Source organism: Hyperoodon ampullatus (assembly GCF_949752795.1).
Source record: "Hyperoodon ampullatus genome assembly, chromosome: 2".
NCBI lineage: Eukaryota > Metazoa > Chordata > Mammalia > Artiodactyla > Ziphiidae > Hyperoodon > Hyperoodon ampullatus.
In genome coordinates this window covers 179,886,932-179,903,886 of record NC_136915.1, presented here as the reverse complement: position 1 = coordinate 179,903,886, position 16,955 = coordinate 179,886,932, and the positions used below count along the sequence as shown (strand labels likewise).

Genomic DNA, 16,955 nt, shown 5'->3' with positions numbered 1-16,955 from the left:
ACCCAGTTAGGCGTTCCCTCCCTGCGCACAGCCAGTCCTTTCGGCGCGCGGAAAGGGTGCCAGGGCCGGTACCTGGGCCAACTCTGGCTCCTCCCGCTCGCCTGCAGCCTTGAGCGCCCGCGCGCCCTCCCCACGCCAATCGCTGCCTAGTCCGCGCTCAGACCCGCGCCCGCGATCACTGGGTCATGGGAGCAGCCAGCTCGTCCGCGCTGGCCCGCCTGGGCCTCCCCGCGCCGCAGCCCCGGCCCCGCTGGCTCGGGGTCGCCGCGCTGGGACTGGCCGTGGTGGCGCTGGGGGCCGTGGCCTGGCGCCGCGCGCGGCCGAGGCGGCGCCGGCGGCTGCAGGAGGTGGGCACCGTGGCAGAGCTCTGGATCTACCCCGTCAAGTCCTGCAAGGGGGTGTCGGTGAAGGCGGCGGAGTGCACGGCCCTGGGGCTGCGCAGCGGTCACCTGCGGGACAGGTAGGGCCGGGCGCGGCCACAGCGGAGGACCTGCTGAGGAGGGAGGGAGCGGGGCTGAGGAGCTGGGCCCTGTCCCAGGGTAGGAGAAGGGAGGTTTGCCACGTGCGTGTCCTGGGCTGCTTGTTGGATCCTCTGCCTTTGATCCTGAAGCTGGAAACATGAAGTTCGTGTCTGGTGCAGATTTGGAAAGGTAGTGGAGGCAAGATGTTAGCGCAAGTTCCTGTGCCCGAAGACACAGCGAGGCCAAACAAACCGAAAGGTTGGAGTTTGGAGCAGAGAAAGGTTCATTGCAAGTCCATGCAAGGAGACGGGTGGCTCAGGCCCCCCAAGACCCAGAGCTCCCTGAAAGGTTTCGGCAAAGCATTTTTAAAAGCTGTGACAAAGTGAGAGAGTGGCATGGACTTATATACACTACCAAAGGTAACATAGATAGCTAGTGGGAAGCAGCCGCAAAGCACAGAGAGATCAGCTCGGGGCTTTGTGACCACCTGGAAGGGTGGGATAGGGAGGGTGGGAGGGAGGGAGACGCAAGAGGGAAGAGTTATGGGAACATATGTATATGTATAACTGATTCACTTTGTTATAAAGCAGAAACTAACACACCAATGTAAAGCAATTATACTCCAATAAAGATGTTTAAAAAAAAAAGCCAGGTGAGCGAGGGAGGTGTCACAGGGTATGTGATCAGCTCGTGCACAATTCTCCAACTGGTTGATGGTGAGGTAAGAGGACAGTGTCGCAGGGGTTAACATCACCACCTTAGGCTCCAGGAGGCCTGGGGTTTGCGCTTTTGGTCACCAAGTAGTTAACATCTTCCATTTGATGGGGGGTTGTCACATCTGTAAAACAATTGAGGAAATGTGCATCAAGTACTGTTATCTAGGTACTTCAGAAAGGAGCTAAAGCAGAGGATATGGGGGAAGGGCCTGTCCTGGGAAGACCTTGGAGAGTCCTGCTCGGTTACAAAGCCTCTGCCCACCCCCAGCCCCACCCCGGAGGAGAGGCTCTGTAAAAGGACAGGGTCCGACTGGTTATCTCCAAGGCTCTTTCTAGTTCTAAGCTTTCTAATTCTTAGTATGAGCACAATCGTAGAAAAATAAAACGTTATTGGCACTAGTGGGTAGATGGGAGCAATGCTGAAACCAAGTCTTATTCAAGGACACTGGCTTTGGCCTTGCTGGGGCTTTTCCCTCACAGCTTCTGGGGCTGGGGAAGGTGCTTGGGAGACGCAGGCGGTGGAGGGCCTGACCCACTTTAATACAGAATGAGCAGAGCGAAGTCTTCCTTTGGGGAGAGGAGGTGGCAGGTGGACTGTGTGTATAATACTTGCTATTAAAACAAAAGTGTGGGGCTTCCCTGGTGGCGTAGTGGTTGAGAGTCCGCCTGCCGAGGCAGGGGACATGGGTTCGTGCCCTGCTCCGGAAAGATCCCACATGCGTCGGAGCGGCTGGGCCCGTGAGCCATGGCCGCTTAGCCTGCACGTCCGGAGCCTGTGCTCCGCAACAGGAGAGGCCACAACAGTGAGAGGCCCGCGTACCGCAAAAACAAAATAAAAAAATAAAAAAAATAAAAGCATTTTTCAAGCCTATTCAAGTGTGAAGGCTTAGAAAAGCCTTCTGACTGCTGGGAAGACCTCAGACAGAGTGAAGACGTAAATTCTCAGAATGCACACCCAGAGAAAATGGACTTGTGCTCCTTCCTTCCTCACGTGAAGGACTGAGGTTATTTCACAGAGATATTCAGTTCTTATCTGTGTTTCCTCTTATCATCAGAATAACTGTTGCTTTCCCCCTGCTCCTGGTCACTACTTTGCTGTGACTCTTGCTTCCATGGAAAGAGAATATTTGTCCTTTGCTTTTCTGCTTCTGTGGGCATCTGAAAATAGATGGAACTGTATCCACTTTCCCTTGTTTTGAGCAATAAATGCTTGGGATGGGGTGGTGTGGTATGGAGACTGGGATGAGGCAGGGAAAAACAATGGAATAAACTTTTATTCAGTGGTTCATATGCAGCAGATGCTTAACTAAGTCCTTTCAACAGATGATATACTTTAAGCCTCAGAACAATCTTGTGGGCTAGGTATTGTGTCCACCTTGCAGATAAGGTAACAGTATCAGAAAGAATGAGTATCTCCCCCAGGATCACAAGACCATTATATGCTGGAGGGATTTGAACTCAGGTCTCTGAGTGCAGCACTCACGCCCCTCCTGTAAAACCAGCATGTGATTTACAAGGGCAAGGGTCGTGCCAAGGATCAGGGGACCTCAGGCAAAGTCACTTAACCTCTCTGAGCCTCATTTTTTTTTTCATTTGCAAAAGAGGTTGAACTTGATGATCTCCAAGACCTTATCAAATCTAGATTTTATTTATTAAAGGATAATTGAAACTCGAAAGCAAGCGGGAAAGAACTCTGCTAAATGCTGTTATTCTCTCAACTTGAGAGTTCAATCACAAAACTACAAATAGTCCAGAATGCGGGAAAAACCTGCCTTTATTTATTTCCAATTTGAATCTGTGTCTTTGGAACTGATCTAAGAAGCCAAGAGCTTCCTCTCTAAGCACTCTGTGCCTTAAATTTCTAGAGCGATTTTGCTCAAAGCATTTAGCATATTTGTGCGAATGCTTGGCCTGAGAGCTCTGAGCTTTGAGCTCATTTCAAGTCCAGCCAGCAGAAGGCTAACACTGGCTGCTTGGTGCAGATGCTGGGAGGGCATGGCTGCCCTCCCTGACCTTGTAAAGCCTCACTCTCCTCAGCAACCATATATGACTCGCCCATTGATAAATCCAGCCCTTCATTTCTCCTGCATAGACTATTACCTCTTGGAGACATGAGTCTGCTAAGTTTATTATCCCAAGTGTCATTCCCCACTGCCCTTACCCTCCAGCTCTCTGTGGTAGGGCTCCTGTTTTCCCCCCTTTTCCAGCTCAGTCATTCCTACTTCCCAGGCCAGTTTGCCAGTTTAGAAATGAGACTTTCCAGCTGTCTTGGACTCTGCTTCCTGAGCACGGCTGTTGGTTGTTCAGGGCGTTGCTGTTCTTTTGGAGACTCTGAGCTCTGGTCTCTGCACTGCTCTTCGTGCCACATACTCATGTTTTCTTTGTAAAACGAAGGTGCTGGCTTTCAGGGTCACAGACGAGAAAAAATGGGTCGTGAAAAAATCTACACTCCAGACATATCCTTTCTTTCCAATCTGGCAGAACAGAGGTCATTATTCATTCCCTGGGCATCATTTGTGTGCAAGAGGTGAAAAATATCCTCATCCCGGTTACAGGGTGAGGTGGGTGGCTGGCTGGGGTATGTTGCCGAAGGCACCTTTGCACCTTTTATTGTGGTCTTCATCCTACCGCAGTGTTGGGCTGCTTGCAAGTTGCCACTTGCCCCTTCCATTGCAGGATTTAGCACAGAACCTCTAGCCACCACTTCTCCTGCTACGTCCCAGGGCTTAACCCCCAGGTGATTATACAACCGGCAGGAGCTGGGGGCGTGGCTTGAGAGCCAGAGTGAAGAGCTAAAGTTGGGGGATGGACGGCAGGTGAGAAGACTCAGCCCAGGGAGGGGGCTGACTGTCAGAAATAATGGGCCATGGCGGGGGGAGCAGGGGGCAGTGACTCCTGTCTGGACATGTGTCTGGTCATGTGCAGCTCTCAGGGCGAGCCTTGTCTCAGAGGGGGACGGGCCACGTTGGAAGTTCAAGGGCAGACTTTGGTGGAGTTCATCAGAACAGGGTCATCCAGGACTCTGCACCCAAGGATGAGGCTGGAAATAAGGAATGGGGCCCAGGCCCCAGGCAATAGGGCTGTAACAAAGTAGACAGGAAATCCCTGGGTCACAGAACCCACCCTCACCCTGTAGGTGAACGGGCTAGAGAACCCTGGGAACCAAAGATCCCTAGAAAGAAAAAGGTGGCCTCCTCAGAGGGTCGGAGACCTACTACTGCCCAGCATGCTCAACTCCTGGGAAGAGTAACCACGGCAATTCCTAAAATGCCTTTGCACTCTCACCATCCCCGCCGCTGTACCCTCGCACCAACTCACATGCCAGTTAGCAGGGCTCAGGACCCAGCCCCTGTCTGCTGGCTCGGTTGCAGGGGAGGGCAGTTATCCAGAACCTGGACAGGGATAGGTCACCTGACTGGGAGGTTCCAGAGGGCAGATTACCTGCCAGGGTCAGGAGACCCTGGCTCCCTGCGCTGTGATGATAGCGGATGTCCTCACCGGGTTATTGTGAACCTTCCATCTCGCTCCAGTCATATTTTGAAATGTCTCCCTCCTTCTGGAAGGGGCCGTCCTTTTTATCCTGCTCACATGTGGGAGGCCCCAGCGTTCAGTGGTGGCTCACTCCTCAGAGCCCGCAGAGTTCCTCACCCGCTGCACTTGCTCTGTCTAAAATAGCGATGTTGAAACTCCTTTCCCCTAGGGGTGGCACGTTTTTCTTTTTTAGTCATCCAATCATTTGTGCGGCGTCACCCCAAATACATGCTCTACTACCGATAAGAGCCTAGCCAACCTAAGCAGGTCAGCCTCCCATTCCATTCTTCACCTCACCCCGCACCCCACTATCCCCTTGGATGTGATACACAGCGTGTGAAAGCTGAGCCTGGAATGGGGGGTGGAGGGAGGTGCTCTCTAGAAGGTGAATGGCGTTCCTATCTAACACATGATTTGCATGAATTTTTTTCTTCTCCAGCTTTACTGAGATATAATTGCATATAACATTGTGTGAGTTTCAGGTGTGCAATGTGATGATTTGATGCACATATATATTGTGAAATGACTCCCATGATAAATTTAGTGATCACATCCTTCACCTCTCGTAATTTCCGCTTTGTTGTTGTCGTTGTTATGGTGAGAGCATTTGAGACTTTTCTCTCTTAGCAACTTGCAAGTAGACCATACAGCAGCGGTTCCCAACCTTTTTGGCACCAGGGACCGGTTTCGTGGAAGACAGTTTTTCCACTGACGGGGGTTGGGGCCGGGGGGATGGTTCGGGCGGTAATACAGTCAATGGGGAGCGACGGGGAGCGGCAGGTGAAGCTTCACTCACTCGCCTGCCACTCACCTCCTGCTGTGCGGCCTGGTTCCCAACAGGCCACAGACTGGTACCAGTCCACGGCCCGGGGGTTGAGGACCCCTGCCGTACAGTATTATTAACTATAGTTGCCATAATGTACATTACGTCTCCAGAACTTTTTCCTCTTAGAACTTCTTTTTCCTCTTTGACCAACTTTACCCATTTCCTCCACCCCCAACACCTGGGAACCACCAATCTACTCTCTGTTTCTAGCAGTTCCCCCCTTTTTATATTTCACTTACAAGTGAGATCATACAGTATGTGTCTTTCTCTGTCTGACTTATTTCTCTTATTGTAACACCCTCAAGTTTCATCTGTGTTGTCACAAAAATGCAGGATTTCCTTCTTTTTTATGGTTGAATGATATTCCATTGTAGAGATATATTTTCTTTTTTTAAAATGGAGGTAATATTGGCTTATAACATTATATAAGTTTTTATGTGTGTATGAAGAAGAAAGGCTGTTTAGGGTTTTCCTGATCAGGGTCCACATGCCCCAGCAATTTAAACCCAGCAGAGGCTGGATTGTATCTGCTGGAGTCACAAACATTCAAGACCTTTGTCTAGAGTTTCAGTCTGCTTGGGCCATTAGTTGGTCAACCCCATCTTGTTCCACAGCAAAAAGACCTGGAAGACATTCCGCTTCAACCAGAGGCAGGCTCAGGGAAGTCTCTGACCAAAACAAAGTCCCAAAGTAAGCAAAGTAGTTGCCCCAGAAGTTGAGAAGGTCCCTACACCAACCTCACCAGAAGGATTTTCAGGACTGGGGATTTTCATACATTGGCCAGATGTTCTTTTCCAGGGCTGTTTGTACCAAACAGCCAAAGAGTTTTGGACCCCCGAAATTTGGCTAGACCTGGATACTGTCTGGAAAAAATTGTTGGGTCCTGACTTGGGGCAGAGGGAGGGTTTTGATGAAATAGAAAGCTAGAGGGAAGCTATGGAGAGGGTGGTAGAAGATTTTCTGAGTGTGCCCTTGTTTGTTTCTTGGCAGGTTTTGGCTGGTGATTAAGGAAGATGGACACATGGTGACTGCCCGGCAGGAACCTCGCCTCGTGCTGGTCTCCACTACCTATGAGGATGATTGCCTTATTCTCAGAGCACCAGGCATGGACCAGCTGGTTTTGCCAAGCAAGCTACATTCTTCAAACAAGATCCATGACTGCAGGTGCTCTGCTTGGGGGTCTCTGGGGATCTGTGACAACTGATTTCCCTTTAGGCTCCACCCTGTACTCTGCCTTGCTACACTTTGCATGCTAGATGTTGAGACTGGTAAAGGAATTATTTAAGAGAAGTCTAGGCTATGTTGGGATCAAGCCAGTGGTCAGGTATGAGTGGGTGAAGCAGAATATTGCATTAAGGATATTTAGATTTGTTTTCATCAGGTATGGCAAGACATGCAGATACAGAAATGACTGTCATGAAGAAAGAAGTTTTTTATATTCACAGATCCCTAGAAACAGGAGGCTCATACCATGCAGGGCCACATGGGGAAATACCAGGTCGGTCAGGAGGCAGAGAGGGCAGGGGAAAATGTGAGCACAAGTCTTTATTCTGGTTTCTACAGGCTCTGGGAAAATTGGCTCTGGGGCAGATGGGCTGTCCCTAGTTTTCTGGTACCTGGTCCTGGGTGATTAGAGCAGGGGACAGTGGCCAGAGTATAAAAGCACAACGGACAAGGGGTGAGGGCTCTGGATTGGCTGGTTTGCCTATGAAAACCTAGTGTTTTACTATCTCTAGGAATTGACTAGCCCTGGGAGGGGTAGTTCCTTCAGCATCACCAAGTCTCAAGATGTCAAAACATCAAAAATATAAAAAGTAAAAAGTCATGATTAATACAAATATAGAGAGGATACAAAGGGCCAATCTTTAGGGTTTGTCTCCTTTTATTCAAGTAGGATGGAATTCTATTCAGAATTGCCAGGCAAGCAAGGGCACTAGTGGAGATGTTACCACCTGTAGCTCCTGATTGGAGATTGTGTTCCATCTGATTGGAATTGTATTGAATTGAACTTGAGGCTCAATTAGAGAAAATTGAAATGAATTCATATAGTCATTTATTTATTTATTTATTTATTTATTTTGACTGTGCCTGATTCATCTCAGGCACTTAAATAAATGTTAGTGCTTACATAGTTAATATCATCTTTGTGGCATAGAGCCCCCCATCCATGAACGTGTTATCTTTCCCCACTTATTTATATCTGTTTTTTCCCCATTTATTTATTTATTTATTTGGCTGCATTGGGTCTTCGTTGCTGCGCGCAGGCTTTCTCTAGTTGTGGCAAGCGGGGGCTACTCTTTGTTGTGATATGTGGGCTTCTCATTGTGGTGGCTTCTCTTGTTGCGGAGCATGGCCTCTGGGTGTGCAGGCTTCAGTAGCTGTAGCATGCACGTTCAGTAGTTGTGGTTCACGGGCTCTAGAGCGCAGACTCAGTATTTGTGATTCATGGGTTTAGTTGCTCCATGGCATGTGGGATCTTCCCAGACCAGGAATCGAACCCATGTCCCCCACATTTGCAGTTGGATTCTTATCCATGGCGCCACCAGCGATGTCTCTATTTATATCTTTTTTTTTTAATGACTAATTTACTGAATTGTAGGCTTTTCGTTTCTCTTTTTTTTTTTCATGCTTTTTATTGAAACCGTTTTCAGCTTGTTAGGAAGAAACATCTTAGTGTCAGATAGAAGTGGCTCACACAATTACAAGTTTTTACCTTAAACTGTTTCAGACAGGAACTTTTAAATTTATTAAATTTATTTATTTTGGCTGTGTTGTGTCTTCGTTGCTGTGCATGGGCTTTCTCTAGTTGCAGTGAGTGGGGGTTACTCTTTGTTGCGGTGTGCGGGCTGCTCATTGCGGTAGCTTCTCTTGTTGCAGAGCATGGGCTCTGGATGTGCAGGCTTTAGTAGCTGTAGCATGCAGGTTCAGTAGTTGGGGCTTGCGGGCTCTAGAACACAGGCTCAGTATTTGTGGTGCATGGGCTTAGTTGCTCCACGGCATGTGGGATCTTCCCGGACCAGGGAATGAACCCGTGTCCCCTGCATTGGCAGGTGGATTCTTAACCACTGCACCACCAGGGAAGCCCCTACCCACTTATTTATATCTTATTTTACTTCTTTAAAAAGTTTTATACCCAATCAAAAAATGGGCAGAGATCTAAATAGACATTTCTCCAAAGAAAACATACAGATGGCCAAGAGGCCCATGAAAAGCTGCTCAACATCACTAATTATTAGAGAAATGCAGATCAAAACTACAATGAGGTATCACCTCACATGGGTTGGAATGGGCATCATCCAAAAATCTACAGACAACAAATGCTGGAGAGGGTGTGGAGAAAAGTGCAAATTCCTCTTACACTGTTGGTGGGAATGTAAATTGATACAGCCACTATGGAGAACAGTATGGAGGTTCCTTAAAAAACTAAAAATAGAATTACCATATGACCCAGCAATCCCACTACTGGGCATATACCCAGAGAAAACCAAAATTCAAAAAGATGCATGCACCCCAATCTTCATTGCAGCACTATTTACAATAGCCAGGTCATGGAAGCAACCTAAATGCTCATCTACAGATGAATGGATAAAGAAGATGTGGTACATATATACAATGGAATATTACTCAGCCATAAAAAGGAATGAAATTGGGTCATTTGTAGAGATGTGGATGGACCTAGAGAGTGTCATACAGAGTGAAGTAAGTCAGAAAGAGGAAAACAAATATCAAATATTAATGCATATATGTGGAATCTAGAAATATGGTACCCATGAACCGGTTTGCAAGACAGAAATGGAGACACAGATGTAGAGAACAAACGTATGGACACCAAAGGGGAAAGCGGGGCGGGCTAGGGTGGTGGTTGGATGAATTGGGCGATTGGGATTGACATATATACACTAATATGTATAAAATAGATAACTAATAAGAACCTGCTGTATAAAAAAATAAAATAAAATTCAAAAATTAAAACTTTTTTTATAATTTTCTCTATAATAGAATTGTACATCTTTTGTTAGATTTAGTCCTAGACATCTTAACTTTTTGTTCCTATTTTAGATGACAATTAAAAATTTTTTTTCTGTTTAACTTTGGTAGTATTTGTTCTCTGATAAGTGGTGGAAATTTCCAGTGAAACTGCCTGGATTTTCTTTATAAAAATCCATTCAAGCTTTTATGTCTTCTTAAGTATTTTTAGTAAGTTATTTTGCTTTATGAATTAGTAGATTACTAACTAATGCTAGTTCTAGTGTACTCACACATGGAGATTCAGTTTTTTTCTATGGGGTGTTGATGATGGAACATTTTGTATCAGAATGTGGAAGAAAGTAGACTTTGCATAAAATTCTGAGAGAACTTTTTTTTTCTTTTTTGGCCACATCGCATGGCTTATGACATCTTAGTTCCCTGACCAGGGATCGAACCTGGGCCCACGACAGTGAAAGTGCTGAGTCCTAACCACTGGACTGCTCGGGAATTCCCAAATTCTGAGAGAATTGAAGAAGGTGGAATGGCAGAGGGATAGAGTCTGCTGCAGGGGTGGGAGAGAGGAAGGATTAGGGGAGGGATAAGTTTCAGGAGTGGGAAGGGGCACTGGATAATCAGTTTTCCCTTGCCCCACTGGGTGCTTTCTACTTTTCAAAGTGCCCACACTAAGCTTATCTGAGTGGATGGAAGCTGAGGGTAGAAGTGTGTGCACTTATACACGAGGGCTGTGGTGAAGGGGTTGAGAGAAGTGCTCAGTCCAGGAACAGATACTTAAGGAGCTGATGAACGGTGGAATCAGATCTGTGTGAAACAGTAGACTGGTTGGTTGAGGAGCGTTTTAGGGGAAAAGCTGAAGGCTCTGAGAGAGAGGACCATGAGACGGCAGGGAGACCGAGGCCAAACAGCAGCTCCAAGAAGGGGGTTTAGAGAGAAGGAAAAGGCTAAGAAACATCAGAACAGCACGGAGATTTGACAGTAGGTTGTCAGAGAATGAGGCATGTGTAGCAGTCAGACCAGGACTGTGGTCCTCGGGGAGCACAGGGTTGACTCCTGAGCCTCTCATAGTCCACCTTGGATTCCCTCACATACATCACCCCAGGAGCCTTCAAGCTGGGAGCAGCACTCACACAGAGAGGTGCAAACACTTCCTGTGGTACCGGAGGGCGGGTAAGGGAATCAATTTCCAGATCCTCAAATCCCATAGGTTCTCCCTCCAACAGTGATCTTAGCTGCAGGGGGCAAGTTCTCTCCACCTCCCCTTTGTACAGATGAAAGGCTTGCACACCCCATGTCTTAGTAGGGAGCACTGCTCTGAGAGGGGAAAACCTATGGGGCCCAAACAATAAAATATACTGGTGTTGATAAAGGAGAATGTCTCCAGTGATGGGGTAAAGTCATTCTACAAGACAGTGGTTCAAAGTCTTTGTCTTACGCTAAAATTAAGGAGCCTCTAATCAAATTTTCTGATAAATTATTAAAAAACACTTTTTGATGAATGATTATTAAGTGCCAAAGATCACAGAAGGGTTCAAAGGATGAGTGAAATTATTATAACTCAACTTCTTCCATTCCATCTATTAACACAGTGGATCCTTAGAGTTCTCATTATAAGGAAAAAAAAACTTAAAAAAAATATGAGATGATGACTGCTAACTAAACTTGTAATCATTTCACAATATATGTAAGTCAAGTCATTATGCTTTACACCCTAAACTTATGTATGTCAATTATGTCTCAATAAAACTGGGAAAAAAGTTAAAAATAATTTTTAAAATGTGGACCATAAAAGAAGCCCTTAATCGTTTATTTTAAAAAATAGATTGTTTTTAAAAATAGATATCAAACTAGCCTGGCATTTGGATTCCATTGCGTGCTTTTAAAAGCATAATTTTATTTTATTTAATATAATTTATATATATTTATAATATTAAGACATAATATATAAATTATGATATAATTTTATTTTAAATGTTAATATTTATAATTCAATGGAAATTTAATCATTCATAACAAATTAAACTTATAAAAAACATGGACAGACCTAGAGAATATCATACTAAGTGGAGTAAGACAGAGAAAGACAAATATTATATGCTAACACATATGTGTGAACTCTAAAAAATAATACAAAGGAGCCTATATACAAAGCAGAAAGAGATTCACAGACATAGAAAACAAACATTGTTACCAAAGGGGAAAGTGAGGGGGAGAGGGAAAAATTAGGAGCGTGGGATTAATAGATACAAACTACGGTACATAAAATCGATAAGCAACAAGGATTTACTGTACAGCATAGGGAACTATATTCAATATCTTGTATAGGGACTTCCCTGGTGGTCCAGTGGTAAAGAATCCGCCTTACAATTCAGGGAACTCGGGTTCGATTCCCGGTCAGGGAACTAAGATCCCACATGCCACAGGGCAACTAAGTCCACGTGCCACAACTACTGAGCTCACACGTGCTGGAACCTGCGTGCCACCACTAGAGAAGAGAAAACCCGTGCGCCACAACTAGAGAGGAGCCCGCGCACCACCACGCAACTAAGACCCGACGCAGCCAAAAATAAAAAAATTACTTAAATAAATAAATAATAAATAAATCTTAAAAAAAAAATTGTATAAACTATAATGGAAAATAATCTGAAAAAAAAAATATATAAAATGGAATCACTTGCTGTACATCTGAAACTAACACAATATTATCAATCAACTATATTTCAACTTAAAAAAAAGAAAAAAGCCTGAACCAGAATCTGCATTTCAACGAGATCTGTGTGAGTTACGAGCCTATTAGGGTTTGACAAGCTCTTCCCTGCTCCCTCCCCCTCTGTTTCTGCCCAGCTTTGGCCCACAGACCACTTACTGGTCTTCTGGGAGAGTCAGATCCCAGCAGCACAGCTGTTCCCTCTTGACCCCATCCCTCAGTGTCTTGATGAAGAAAGTAACCCCACTGCTCTCTGTGACCCTTCCAGGGTGTTTGGTCTTGACATCCAGGGCAGGGACTGTGGTGATGAGGCTGCTCTGTGGTTCACCAACTTCTTGAAAACAGAAGCTTTCAGGCTGGTTCAGTTTGAAAAGAACATGAAGGGAAGACCATCAAGCAAAATTTTCCCTTCTGTTGGCCAGAATTACCAGGTGAGCTTGCAGAGAGCTGCCCTTTACTTCTGGCTTCCTTCTGGGCCCACAGAGAGCCCCTCTTGGGGCCTCAGTTAGGAAAGGGTAGTGATGGTCCAGGGGAGTGGTACTGAGGGTGCTCCCTCGGCAGGTATCAGGGATGGAGAGGGAAGTGGCTGAGAGCCTGGTGGACTCTCCAGGATGCACGGAGGATGGAGTATGGGAGGAACTGTGCGGGGAGAAGCCAGGGGTGACTCCCGGGGAGATGGGGACTCAGGAGAGGATGGGCTGGGAGGCAACAGTGAAGTTTGATTGGGACAAAATTCAGGTTTCCTAAAAGCACAGAAGCAGACTTTCTCCAAGTCCTCCCTTCACAGCCAGTGGGGTGTGGTTGTTTCCGGGGCTGAGAAGTCACCTCCTCCTGTGTCAGCTACAGCCCCCAAACCAAAGCCTTTCATTCTGCAGTGAGATGAGGTTCAAAATGCACCTCGGGGAGTCTCTCCTCATGATCCCTGAACGAAAAGTTCCTTGAATGCAGGGGGTTTTATCTGCTGTGTTCACTGCTATTTCCCCACCTAGGACAGTGCCTAATATACAGTGGGTGCTTAATAAATGCATGTGAGTGAATGGTGCTGCTGAAGGAAATCCTGGCTAGAGTATAGCTGATTGGCAGGAGACCCTTGCCCTGTCCGGTGGTGTTGAGGATGTGACAAGGGGCTCACTGCTGGGCGCCTGAGGGAAGAAAAAGAGATGTGACTGGAGGGAAACCCTGGACCTGAGCCTGGCTGCTGCCTTCTGTGTGTGGATGGGGAGCCCCACCTGCGTCCAGGGTGGACAGGAACCCTGACTTGGCCGTTTCCAAGCCCTCAGTGTCACCTATCCTTCCTGAAGACCACTTTCCCCTTCTGCACTCAGGTAGTTTTGCTTCTGGATTTTGCTTAGTTGTGCAGTTGGTCTGAGCCGTTCCATGGGCAGCGAGGCATGATCATGCTGTGTCCTTGGCACAGGTGGCCTACCCGGACTGCAGCCCCCTCATGATCCTCTCAGAAGCCTCCGTGGCAGATCTGAATACCAGGCTGGAGAAGAAAGTGAAAATCGACAATTTCAGGCCAAATATCGTGGTGGCAGGCAACAATGCTTTTGAGGAGGTAAGTGGCTTGCTGCTTTTATGCTTGATGCCCAGATGTGCTCCTTAGGCAGTGCCAAGTCAGACCCTCTGAGGTTGGCAGCTGGGGAGGCTCTCCTCCTCCAAGGATCACCTTTGCCTTGTGTGGAGTTGTTCACTTATTACTGCTGCCGTCACCTCGCTGGCCTCAGGGGGGCTGCTGTTCACTCTCTTCAGTGCTCAGGCCCCAAAGTAAGCAAAGGCAACTCCAAATTGTAGCAAGTCTGGGACAAGGCTAGAATGTCTAATCATAGCTCAGGGTAACTAATGGGAAAAAAAAAAAAAAAAAAGATGAAGAGAACAGCCATCTCTCCCTTTCCTGTAGCATCCAGGGATGCTCAAAGATTTGAGACTTCTGGAAGCCCCAGACCCCAAAGTGGAGCCCCAGGAGGATATAGGAGATCTGCCTGTGAACCAGGATCTGGGGACATTCCATGCTTGGCCTGAGGTCTCTCCCAGAGGACCCATATACTCCCCTATGTAGTTGAAACTAGAAATTTCCACCCTCCAAAGACTCAGCCCCTTGTAGCCGTAAAAGGACAGCCACATCAGAACCCAGTTGTAACCTGCGATCTGTACCAAAAATACATATAGCCGGGTGTTGCTCTGTAATAAGAAGGACGAGGAATCATATTAAACATTGGGAGTCAGCTCAACTTTGTTAGCGCTGGAAATAACAACAACAAATACCATTTGCTGGGTGTTTACTGGGTGTCAGGCACAGAACCAATGAATGGCTTCATGCAAATTACTTAATTCGATCCATAGGATCAAAGCCTACAGTCTGTGAAGTCTGTACTATTTTCTCCTTTTTAATAAGGAAACAGAAGCTTGCAGGTGTTACACAACTTGTTAGGCGTGGAAGTGGTGGCTTTGGATGAGAACTCAAGACTTGCAACTCCAGCTTCTGAGGAGCAGAGGTCATGGCTCTAGTCTAGAGATTCCAAGCAGTTAACTCTGAGGGGAGAGGCTCTTGAATACCTTAACAATTCTTTGCTCGCTTGGGTGACCACACTTTTTGTGTGTGAGTGAAATGTGCCCCTATTTGCTGGTAAAGTTTGCCTTTTAGGGTAAACCTTTGCATGGAAGCTAGTATAAATCCGTGCACATGGAGGTACTTCATATTACTTGATAATGAAAAAAATAGCAATGTATTCAGAAGCTGTCTACTTGTTGATATTATCCTGTTGTTTGTTATCTAATTTCTTTAATTCCTCTCTACATTTTTTTTTTTGGCGGTACGCGGGCCTCTCACTGTTGTGGCCTCTCCCGTTGCGGAGCACAGGCTCCGGACGCGCAGGCTCAGCGGCCATGGCTCACGGGCCCAGCCGCTCCGCGGCATGTGGGATCTTCCCGGACCGGGGCACGAACCCGCGTCTCCTGCATCGGCAGGAGGACTCTCAACCACTGCGCCACCAGGGAAGCCCCTGCTCCACATTTAAAAAAAATGTTTTTTAATTGATCATCTCTCATGGGCCGGGCGCTGTGGTCCATAATAAGAGCCCTGGATACAGAGATAAAAAGATACAGATCCTGCCCTTCAGAATTTCCCAACAGGAGAAGAATGGCCAGGAGGCAATGACAGCCCAGCGTGAGGAGTACTTTAAAGCACATGCTCAGCAGGTGCCAAGGATGCTTAGAAGTAGGGATGCCTAAATCTGCCTGGAGAAGGGGAGTGTGGGGTCAGAGAGGGGTCAAATCAAGCTACCCAGAAGCCATGCTGCGTAGCTGTGTGTGCTGACGAGGGGGAGTGAGGGTCATGGTGGGTAAAGGAGGCCACCAGTTGGGAGGCCTAAAAGCACGACAGGCCATTACATTAAGGGTGCCTGGGAGCATTTCAGAATCATAGGGACACTGGGGGTAAAGGAGAAGCCGCAGAAGGAGGGTGGACCTGGAGCTGCCTGAAGGCCAGCACGCCGAGGAGTTTGGACTTTATACTGTGCTCATAATTTTGAATGAGGAACTAATTATTGTTTGCATTCATCCAAGAAATATTGCCGAATTGCATGGTATTATGATTTGCATGATATGACTCTGGCCACTCCCTAGAAAGTGCATGGAACGTTAGGGAAACTGAGGCAGAAATATCAGTGCCATGTTTCATCCCCAGAGGGAGATTAGCAGGACTTACCTGAAACCTGCATCAGAATCGTGATATGCCTGTGACTGTGTCAGCAGCACCATCCTAGGTGAATCTTGTGCAAACAGTGCCTGAGGAAGCATTGATTTAGGAGAGGTGAGGAGGCAAGTGTTACGGAGGGGGTGGGAGAAAAAGGGGCGCTGACATTCTCAGACCATCAGCTCCTTGAGAGAAGAGACTTGATTTCTCCCCAGGAATAATCTAGATTTGGTGTGACCTGAAGTGGATAAAATTTGAGGGTGCTCTTTAAGAAAAGAAAATATCAAAACCAAAATTAAGTGCAGGGTCTCGAAACGGTCTGGGGCTTGAGGCTCAAGCCTCATTAGTGAAATTCCCAGTAAACCCACCTATTTCTCCCCTGTTCTCTTTTCCCACGCTGATAAACAGAGGGTACAGAAGTATGGAGTCATTAGACACTTGTTAAACACCGAATGAAATTAGACTCAGTGTTAATAATGCAAGTTACTAAAGACTGATTAGAAATTAGTCCAGGAAGCAAAAATTCTTGCACAGGACTCCTATAACTGGCCCATTCTTTTCTGAGAAACTTTCTTTTAGGGAATACAATTTTTCTTGATTTGTCTCCACTGAAGATAATAATTTTAGTTTAAGATCTTGAACCAGAGGAATAAGAAGAAAAGATAATCCCATTCCCGGCTAAAGAATTTTTGCTTTTCTGTAACTTGTCAACTAAGAATTTTTGCTCACGTCTAACTTGTTAAACTGAACCTAAAGCTGATGTAAACCTAACCGTATTCTCTTAGGCAATTTGAGTGGGTGGGGTCTTTTTTTTTTAATGTTAAGTGACCTTGTGCTCCCAAGTCCGTTTGTTGTTTTAGTCCCGCATTGTGATGGATGGGCTTACGGAAATAGTACATAAGATAGGCTACTCTTATTTGAATAGAAGAGTCCTCTGGAAATGCACATTAAAAAATCTTTACTATAAAATGATGCTAATATTGCTGATTTATTCTCCCTTAACTTAAGGAGACAAAGAGTTAAGGGCCTGATGAGT

General features: G+C 46.4%; 1 protein-coding gene across 1 annotated transcript in view; it reads left to right on the top strand.

The window, feature by feature from the left end:
• Positions 1-185: 185 nt before the first annotated feature.
• The window catches only part of MTARC2 (mitochondrial amidoxime reducing component 2), a gene marked incomplete at its 5' end in the record, with an annotated part of 29,750 nt that continues 12,980 nt past the window's right edge, over positions 186-16,955 (top strand). Inside the window, 4 exons of the mRNA XM_079698030.1 lie at positions 186-460; positions 6,525-6,698; positions 12,494-12,656; positions 13,643-13,783. Coding sequence (XP_079554156.1) covers positions 186-460; positions 6,525-6,698; positions 12,494-12,656; positions 13,643-13,783 — 753 coding nt within the window. The remainder of the gene's footprint in view (positions 461-6,524; positions 6,699-12,493; positions 12,657-13,642; positions 13,784-16,955) is intronic.